Genomic DNA, 10,500 nt, shown 5'->3' with positions numbered 1-10,500 from the left:
ACCATGGCTTGGTGAGCCTGATCATGTGAAATCTGGCTAGTAGAAAATCAGCTTACCCCTGACTTTCTGGTCAAATAGGGCCTAATTTATACGCTGGTTCCTCGCTCTGAAGACCTCTAAACTCAGATGAATGTAATTTGGTGGATCCCATATATCTTATTTCTTTTTTTCTTTTGTTTTTCCTTCTCAAAGTTATTGGTAGAGAGGATCCTGTATATTTTAAACCACAATGTAGGGGGTAATTACACTTTATAATTCTTTTGCTCTATGTTCTCACTTCAACCTATGGGAAACTGAAATATGCAATATTTCTTAAACTCTGATACCAGATTGGATGTTTTTCAACAACAGCAGCACAGAGGGGTTGGGGGCAAGATGTTGAAAATGTTTTTATATTGCTTTTTCCCCTCCTCCAAATCCAAAAAATGTTAATCAGTTGAATAGCAGATGTGCATGAGGGAAATACCACTCCTTTGCTGTCAAATGCATGTACATAGACCTATGGTCAATCTATGACAAAACAAAACTTGCAGAACTCTCTTGTGGCTACCGAATCAAATACACCACTGGGAAAAGTCATCATATATTTATCTACCAAGAAGTATCTTTCATTCTATAATCATAACCTATATTACCAGTCCATTTAGATTGGATGGACACAGAAAGGAAAAGTTTACTTTTACAGCAACATTTACGTGATCTTTTCAGAAACAAATCAGCACTAAACTTGCTTACTGTGGATACAGCAGTGCTTTTCTGGTGGCCTCTAGGCTGGAAAGTCTAAGTGAAATGCTTTGCAAATAATGATTCATTGGGTTAATATAATCAAAGTTGGATAACGTTTCTAAATTTTGTGTCTATTTTTTTCTACAACAGTATAAGAATATCAGTTTGGATCCCAGTTAGGATTAACAAGCCATCTTTTTACTTGTGAAAAACTGAAACACCTGAAAAAAAAAAGAAAAGACAATAATTATGAAATAAAGTGTGCAAATCTCTCAACTTTATATATAGGGAGAAGAACAATAAATGATTGACAATTGGGTTGATAAGATTTACAGCTATGAATAAGTACATTTGGGTAGTTACTATTCTCCTGTGGCCTCCGTGTCTTCCTTTATAAAATAAGAAGCTGATGACATCAGAAGTTTTTGAATATTTTTAGCAGAGGTTTAAAATGTTATGGGGAACACACTCACATGTATATGTTTTTAGTGTGGTATAAATTTGATTTATAAGATCAATGTTGAACACTTCCTTATAAAGCAAATATACAAGAGCTAATTATGTTACTTTGAAGAATGTAAAAATTTGAAATTGCAGGTAAAGGATGACAGTTACAGATACAGAATGCAATTGATATCTGCATCTTGTGTTGATTGCATGGCATGGGTAACATTCTGAGACACAGAAGTAATTATCAATGGTAAAGTGACAAGAGGTTTTTTTTTGTTTTTTAAATTTGTCTTGCAATTTGAGGATGGTCTTTTAAAAAATTCTTTAATTTTTAATTTTAATTTTTTAAAAATTAGAGACAGGGTCTTGCTATGTCCCCCAGGCTGGTCTTGAACTCCTGGACTCAAGTGATCCTCCCATTCTGGCCTCCTGAAGTGCTGGGATTACAGGCATGAGCCACCATGCATAGAAGAGGATGGTCTTTATTTTAACATCTGTACAGACTGGGCACAGTGACTCACGCCTGTAATCCCAGCACTTTGGGAGGCCGAGGCAGTCGAATTACTTGAGGCCAGGAGTTCGATACCAGGCTGGCCAAACATGGCAAAACCCTGTCTCTACAAAAAAATCAGCTGTGCGTGGTGGCGTGTGCCTGTAGTCCCAGCTACTCGGGAGGCTGAGACACGAGAATCGCTTGAACCTGGGAGGCGGAGGTTGCAATGAGCCGAGATTGGACCACTACACTCTAGCCTAGGTGACACAGTGAGACCATATCCCTCCCCCCACCCAAAAAAAAGTCTGTACAAAAACTTGACAACCCCATTCATTCCCTGGTGATGTCTAAATTTGGCATTTTATCTGAGTGTGTGTGCATACATGTGTGTGTGTGTGTAACTATGTTGAGTACTATGTGTTAGGCATGATGCCATGTACTTTATATGCCTTGTTGTACATAAGAATTAGAGTAGATTTGCCATCATATTCACATTTAACTTTAATACTTGGAAAGAGAAAGAAGGATAGAAAGAGAGAATAATTAAAGAGCTTAGATAATTTGCTCTGCATTTGTGTGTGTGTTTCTGAGATAGGGTTTCACTCCGTTGCCTAGGCTGGAGTCCAGTGGCACAATTTTGACTCACTGCAACCTCCATCTCCTGGACTCAAGCAATCCTCCTACCTCATCCTCCAAGTAGCTGGGACTACAGGCATGTGCCACCATGCCAGGTGGTGTACAGACGGGGTTTCACCGTGTTGCCCAAGCTGGTCTTGAACTCCTGAACTCAAGCCATCCACCTGCCTTGGCCTCCCAAAGTGCTGGGATTATAGGCATGAGCCACCATACCTGGCTTGTTGGTGTATGTTTTAAAATGACTATTTTACAATAATGTAAGATGTAATTTTAAGTGTTGCCTATTTTGATTTTTGTTGTTGTAAAGGAGAAGCAAATTCTCATTGGTTATTTAGTCTGATTTAGTAAAAATATCAACACAAGTTGTTCTCATATGACAAAGCACAATGGAATGAAATGTATATTATATGTGCTAATACTTGTGGGTGTTTTTAGACAATTACATTGGAAAATTAGATTTTAATGAAAAAATTTTATTTTATTTTTATCTGAGTTTATGTCATAGTTCGCTCTCTTCCACAATGTTTTCAGTTATTGCCCAGTAAGTGTGCAGAAAGTAGAAGTTTAATTTTGTAACAAAAAAACATGTTTCTTCTTATCAGCATGTATTTCCTAAGGAGTTTTTGTGGCCACTCTGCAAAGCCTTCTGTGCTCTGTGTGTAGTGTTAAGCAGCAGCACAAAATTGTAGCAGTTGAACTCAGTGAATACAAAGAGATAACTCTTCCAGATAGTGCTAGTTAACTATAAATGGAGTAATCAGTAGATTTGAATTTGCTTTTTTGCATTCCAGTTGTGATTCTTAAAAGAATCAGGGAGTAGGCTCTTTAAATATTTTAATCCAGTGTATTTTCATATTTTATTTTAAAATTAAAAAAGCTACCATGTTGGTTGAAACACCCTGGCCTTCCTTTGTCAGTTCCCAGAACCATGCATAGTTAGTGTTAAAGGACTTAAATATTGGATAAGATATGCTGACTTTAAAATGAAGCATGGTTTAAGCACTTGTGTAATTCTTGATTTCTATAGAACAAAGTTTGAAAGCCTGGATTGGCTGATTTTTTTCCCACTTTGAATAATTATCTTTTAGCTTATCGATCTTACCTTTTAGGGAATGATAGCAGTGTTATGCTATAGGGATAGACCAAGGTTTAAATGTCTCAGGGTCATCTCTTGGGATCTAAGAAAGAAAGCAAATTAAACACTTAATATACTATAACACCATTTATTTCAATGGGAGCATTACATCAAATCTTTGGGTTTAAAAAATTTTGGGATGAGAGGAGGCTGAGTGTTCCTGGTTCCTGGGGCATGGGACTGTGTCATTCCCTTCAGCTGACAACTGTGAAAAGAAGGTGGGTTAGTGTTGTCCTTTCTGCTATACCTAATGTTGCTAAACAAGAGGGCACTTCAGAATTTTGTTTTGGAGACAGAGTCTTGCTCTGTCACCCAGCCTGGAATGCACTGGTGCAATCTCAGTTCACTGCAACCTCCTCTTCCCAGGTTCAAGTGATTCTCGTACCTCAGTCTCCTGAATAGCTGGGATTACAGGTTTGTGCCACCATGCCTGGCTCATTTTTGTATTTAGTAGATACAGGGTTTCACCATGTTGGCCAGGTTGGCCTGGAACTCCTGGCCTCAGGTGATCCACCTGCCTTGGCCTCCCAAAGTGCTGGGATTACAGGCATGAGCCACTGTGCCTGGCTTAGAAAGAGGGCACTTCAGTGAGTTACCTATCTTCTTTGCTTCCCAGGTATGAATCCCAAAGAGAATTACACATCCCGTGAATTCATTTGGGAGTAGGGATGTGGCTAGTCTGGGAGGTGTGTACTCTGGAGCCCACACACCTGGATGTCTTCACAGTGATATGATAATAGCCCTGTGTGCACCTTTAGTCAAATGGTTTGTGTGATATTGTGTTCTTGCTGGTCAAACCCCAGCCTCATTTCACTCTCTTGGGCTACAAGCTCAAAGAATTGTTCATCCTTTCTCGTGGTTCTTAATGCCTGTCTCCTCTTTGGGGAATTCTCCCCCTTAGGTTCAAGCCCAAAGCAGAACACACATCCCTCCTCTCCCTGTTACGTTTTTGTTTGAAGGGTTGACTTTTAGTTACAAATGTGTTAAAAAGCAAAGCAAACTTTTCCCTGATGATGGAAAGCTATGAAGGTTCCAAAAAGCTTTCCCCCTGCTCCTAATATGTATTTATTTCACAAATATACAAAAAGAAGCCAAATAATTCACCCAACTTCTATCATTTAGGACATTTTCCTAAATTCTGTTCTTAGTTTTTGCCCTCTGTATTGAAATGTAAATGAAGGGCTAGGTTTGCCTTCCCAAAGGGCCTTCCCTATTCTCTTGCCTTTTTTTTTTGTTTGTTTTTTCTTCTTCTTCTTAGCTGTTCCTGTGGGAGCTGCTTGGCTCTCTTCTTGAGAATGAGCCTGTTCTGCAAGGTCTGGGCTGGACACAGGGCAAAACTCCTCAATTTAGCTGTGGCAGATTTGGGTCTACTCTTCTGCTTAAGTTATGGAATTTTTAGTCTCTCTCTCTCTCTCTCTTTTTTTTTTTTTTTTTTTTTAAGACAGGGTCCTGCTCTGTCATCCAGGCTAGAGTGCAGTGGCACAATCAAGCTCACTGCAGCCTCAAACTCCTGGGCTCAGGCAATTCTCCCAACCTAGCCTCCTGAGTAGCTGGGACTATAGGCACATGCCACCACGCCTGGCTAATTTTTTTTGGTTTTTAGTAGAGACACAAATATACATTCAATAACAGTATCAGAGAATCTCCCTTCAGGAGTAAGAATGGCTACTCTGTGAAACATCACCAAGCGTTGCAGGGAAATAATTCAGTTCCTGCATCCTGGGACAAACGTATTCAATGTGGAACCAGTTTCAAAGCCAATAAAACCTCTTCCAAGACAGCATGAGAGGTTAGAAGAATGTGGTTAAGAATGAGTACATGCCTGAGTGTGTGCGTGCATGTGAGTCTGTGTGCGTACATGCATGCTTGTATGTGTGTGTGTCTCATGGGAACAGGACAATAGGTTGAGGATTCTGAGGAAGACACCATAGGAGACTCTACTCTCAGTCTGTCCTGAGCCGTGCAGTCTGCTCTGTGTTCATCTCAAGGAATCCAGGTGACCGAAACATGTCTGTACTGGTCTAAGGCCCTGATAATTATCTGTCACGTTATGTTGCCCAGGCTGATCTTGAACTCCTGATCTCAAGTGATCCTCCTGCCTCAGCCTTCCAAAGTGCTGGGATTACAGGCAAGAGCCACTGTGCCTGGCCACGTCTAGTGAATGTTTAAACCTAAGGGTGTTCTTAGGGATCCCTGACTCAATCATCTTCACCATCATCATCATCAATATGTATTGACCATTTACTATGTGTGACAACTGCCAACTGCTTTATATATTATCTTACTCAATTCTCACAACAATCCTATAAAGTAACTAGAGTTATTATCTCCACTACCCCACCTCTCCCTCATTTTATAGATAAGAAAACTGAGTGATCAGGGAACTTAAATAAAGCATTAAAGGTAGAGCTGGGGCTGGGTGCTGTGCCTCATGCCTGTAATCCCAGCACTTTGGGAGGCTGAGGTGGGCAGATTGCTTGAGCTTAGGAGTTTGACACCAGCCTGGGCAACATGGTGAAACCTTGTCTCTACCAAAAATACAAAAACTTGCTGGGTATGGTGGTGTGCACCTGTAGTCCCAGCTACTCAGGAGGCTGAGGTGGGAGGATCACTTCAACCCGTGAGGTGGTGGTTGCAGTGAGCTGAGATCGCGCCACTGCACTCCAGCCTGGGCGACAGAGCAAGACTCCATCTCAAAAAAAAAAAAAAAAAAAAAAAAAAATAGTAGAGCTGCAATTGAAACCCAGATTCACTGTAACTCAGGGCCTGTCTCAAGCACTAAGCTAAAACAGTTCATTGTAACTCTTCTCCCTGGCAGGGCGAGATGGTTGTCTTTTCTCCTGTTTTATAGTCTGCATCTCTTATTTCCTCCCTTAAACTGAGGAATGCCTCCAGCTTTTGCCTCTTCCCTTTTAGGTATTCTCCCTATCTCTCCCTTTCCTCTGCTCCTACAAACCTAAAGAGGAAGAGATCACATAGGAGAGTTTTTAGATACAAAAATATACGTTCAACATTCAATAACAGTATCAGAGAATCTCCCTTCAGGAGTAAGAATGGCTACTCTGTGAAATGTCACCAAGCGTTGCAGGGAAATGATTCAGTTCCTGCATCCTGGGACAAACGTATTCAATGTGGAACCAGTTTCACAGCCAATTAAACCTCTTCCCAGACAGCATGAGAGGTTAGAAGAATGTGGTTAAGAATGAGTACATGCCTGTCTGTGTGTGTGCGTGCATGTGAGTCTGTGTGCGTACATGCATGCTTGTATGTGTGTGTGTCTCATGGGAACAGGACAATAGGTTGAGGATTCTGAGGAAGACACCATGGGAGACTCTACTCTCAGTCTGTCCTGAGCCGTGCAGTCTGCTCTGTGTTCATCTCAAGGAATCCAGGTGACCGAAGCATGTCTGTGCTGGTCTAAGGCCCTGCCAACTATCTGTAGCTGAGATTTTAGCTGAACAGGCTGGAGATTTCATGTTTTCACATGTTGTGGTATATGAGCCCCAAGAAATAGAATGCAGTCTTGTAGGGCTGGTAGACGTCTCCCCAGCTCAGAGAAATCCAGGGCTGTGTATAGAGTATGGGGCTGAGCAGGCTACATCTTGAATGGCTAGCGTTTGGGAGTGAACTGCCTGAGAGCGGGTAAACCAGGCTGTCGGCAGCATGCAAAATGTTCATGTGCCTCTCTTCCTTCATCAGGGAGGAAGGGCTCCAGATACTGAATTAAACAGGTGGCGCTTTTAATGCTGCCAATTCTCACTGAATCTGGGCATCTAGAAATGCAAAAGAAGCAGGGAGGGAAAATGGGACGTGGGGATGTGAGAGACGCGGTGCTGTAAAGGGAGGGGAGTCTGTGGAGGGCGACCGCATTAGGGTTTGCAGCGTAGGAAGAAGGTGAAGGGCGTTAGAAACTAGCCATTGGTCAATCTCATAGAAATGCAGATTCTGTGAAGGACAGGCATGGCCATTTGGAATTGAGGACTGATCTAAGAATGAAGGACTTTTCCCCACTAGGGTACGATAAGATCATGCGTCAGCCTAACGTAGGACATGAGCCATTTGTTATGATTGCAAGGATTTCTTGTGAGTCAGCGTGTTCCAGGCTGCCCCTTCAGAAGTGGGGTAAGCTGAAACCTGCTTATAAACCTGTTTCCAAGCTGAGGTGTCTGATTTTAACTTCTAGGAGATGGAAACTGAAGCTGTTAATTGGCTCTATATGGCCTCCCACTATGGCAGCCCACATAGACCACGTTTAGTGATTACTCAACAAATACGTTTTGCTGCTGGTGATATTAAGATAACATGATTTTTAAAAAAGTCTGACCTATTCTACATTCTCCAAGTCAGTATTTTTCTAATTTTTGAGGGTGTGGAACCCTTCATGTCTCTGAATCCTAAAGTTTTTTTTTTTTTTTTTTAATGAAATTACTGTTTCTAAGGAGAAGTCTTAATTTGAAAGTGTTAAATATGTATATCTTTAAGGGAAGTTTACTTTTTTCCCCCTTGTGGAATTTAAGATGACTGTACAAAACACGTTTTCCAAGAAATATATATTTTTCTTTGTCCCGTCACCGAAAAGGAAATTACATAGAGATGATGTTTCTGGCCACACATAGTTGAGCCAGGCCGCCCTGCTGGGCTCAGAGGAGAAACCACCACCAGCAACACTGTCCTCACCAGAAATTAACCACCTGAGAAAGAGCCCATGCAAAAATGGCAGCCAGCAATGCTGTGATTAAGGTTAAACAAACCCAAACATGTTTTTTTAAAAAAAAAACCTTTTGACATAGTAAATGCTCATTCATACAGTATGATTATTTTTGGTAACAAACATGCCTTAGGCTTCTTGCCAATGCCTGCCTTTTTTGAAGCTAATTTACCCATGGAAATGAGGCTGCTAGTTAGAAGAGTTGTTGTTTATTCTGGCCTCACAGGTCAACTTGATTTAATGTGGAAACACTTTTCAAGCCTTTTGGGAGAGGCATATTTTGAAGAAGTTCATTAACAGTTTATGGGTTTTTGGTGATGACTTTAACGCTAATATTTACAGAGTGACTCATATTTACACAGTAGTTTTACGTGCATTATTTTATTTAATTCCAAGGGAAAAGTACTGAGCGTTTTATCATCATTTCTGTTTAAGAAATAGATCTAGTCAGGCTGTTATTTACCTTATGGCTATAAGGAGGTTATTAAAAGAGGAGATCTTGAACTTTTCAATACTCATGCTCTAGTACACAGACATTCTGACTCCCTGACCATCTTATTCATTAGAACAAATTGTGTTTTGACAAGAGTATTCAAAGGTCCAATACAAAGATTAATATCTATGTTTCTTGTTATTTCTCTCTTTCTATATATACATTTGCATAGTACAGCATTGTGTACCAGTGTGAATCATTACATATTTCAATTAGAAACCATGTTGTAGTTTGATCAAATGTATTAAAAATGTAAATTCTGGTCGGCGTGGTGGTTCATGCCTGTAATCCCAGCACTTTGGGAGGCTGAGGTGGGTGGATCACGAGGTCAGGAGTTTGAGACCTGACCAACATGATGAAACTCTGTCTCTACTAAAAATACAAAGATTATCTGGGCATGGTGGCAGGCGCCTTAATCCCAGTTACTCAGGAGGCTGACGCAGGAGAATCGCTTGAACCCTGGAGGTGGAGGTTGCAGTGAGCCGAGATTGCACCACTGCATTCCAGCTTGGGCGACAGAGAGAGACTCCATCTCAAAAAAAAAAAAAAAAAAAAGTAAATTCTGATATGGAGTCAGATTTGTTCCAAGATGCTTTAGAAATTGGTCTGTGTGAGCAGCCAGGCTATAAGAACTTCAGGAGGCCTGCTATGGCTTCTAAGGGGATGAATGAATTATATTCACTAAAGGTCTAAAGAAGTAGATCTGAAGTGTGATAAAGTGTATGATAAAGACTAGGAAAATTGCTGATTGGAAGGACTATCCAGGTTTCACTCACTGATGTGAAAATAAATGATGTGATCACAAATTCTATTTTATCTCTCAGCCTGGAGAACAACAATTGTAAGATTTTTCTACCAGAGAGGCAAATCAGACACAAAAGGGCCACTTCTGAGGGCTGCTTAGTCCCAAGAGACTTTGATTCTTCTGAAGCTGCCGCAGGGCCTTTGCATGAGCTGTTCTCGGCCTGGACTGTATCATTGCCAGCTTTATACTTGGTCCCCTGCTTCATTCAGACTTTGGCTCAATTGTGAACACTCTCAGAGGGAACTTCCCCAAGAAACTGTAATCAAATAGTCTCACCATCACATTCTACCTCCTTTCTCTTCAATTTTCCTTCACAGTATTCAACACCGCTTGCAATCATATTGTGTGTTTGTTTACTTGTTTACTGTCTGGCTTCCCGCACAGAATGTAAGCTCTATGCCGGCAGAGATTGCCTTGCTCACCACTATTTTTTTAGTTCCCCAGCAGTGCCTGGCACATGGAAGGTGCTCAATAAATATGTTAGATGAATGAACAATTACATGAAGAGTAACTGAAGTGGGATCCCATCTATGACCCCTCTGACTTCAAGAAAAGAGCAAGGCTAAGTCAGAAGGGCTTTGTTCTGTGGGCTGTGTTAGTATAACCCAGGGTCAGCCAAGCACTTATAATTCACAGTCACTGTCTTCCTTCCCTGCTAGACTATAAATGCCTTGAGAGCAGGGACCTGTGAGTCTGGTTCACCACTATATTCCTGGGACCTCCAACTATGCAGAAAGGAAGGGATCAAATGAATTTGTTGAATACCCGAGTAGGAGTTAACAAGCTGAACAGAAGAAGATGGTTCCAAGGAGAAGGAAGAGCACGGCAGAAGCCCTGAAGCAGGAGTGAGCGTCTCTGTCCTTGACATGAGGAATGATAGAAGAAGGCAAGTGTGGCTGGGTGGGGTCATGTGTGGCTGGAGAGGTAGTGGGGTTGGCCATGCTGGACTCTGAAGGTTTGTAGGCTCAGGAAGGCAAGTTAAGAAGTTTTCTGTCTCCTGTGAGCAAAGGGAAGCTTTTCGCCAATGTGTGTGCTGGTGTGGCATGGTCTGCTT

General features: G+C 41.3%; 1 protein-coding gene across 1 annotated transcript in view; it reads right to left on the bottom strand.

Moving 5' to 3' along the window:
* Positions 1-487: 487 nt before the first annotated feature.
* Positions 488-10,500, bottom strand: part of LOC103217619 (aldehyde oxidase 2) — a 79,257-nt gene continuing 69,244 nt past the window's right edge. The window contains exons 35-36 of the mRNA XM_038001780.2: positions 3,408-3,483; positions 488-947 (exon numbers count right to left, since the gene is read on the bottom strand). Of these exons, the coding sequence (XP_037857708.2) occupies positions 3,430-3,483 (54 nt within the window). The 3' untranslated portion in view covers positions 488-947; positions 3,408-3,429. The remainder of the gene's footprint in view (positions 948-3,407; positions 3,484-10,500) is intronic.

This window comes from Chlorocebus sabaeus, chromosome 10 (assembly GCF_047675955.1).
Source record: "Chlorocebus sabaeus isolate Y175 chromosome 10, mChlSab1.0.hap1, whole genome shotgun sequence".
In the NCBI taxonomy this organism is placed as follows: Eukaryota; Metazoa; Chordata; class Mammalia; order Primates; family Cercopithecidae; genus Chlorocebus; species Chlorocebus sabaeus.
Note: the sequence above shows the minus strand (reverse complement) of the source record. Positions and strands in the feature narration are given on the sequence as shown.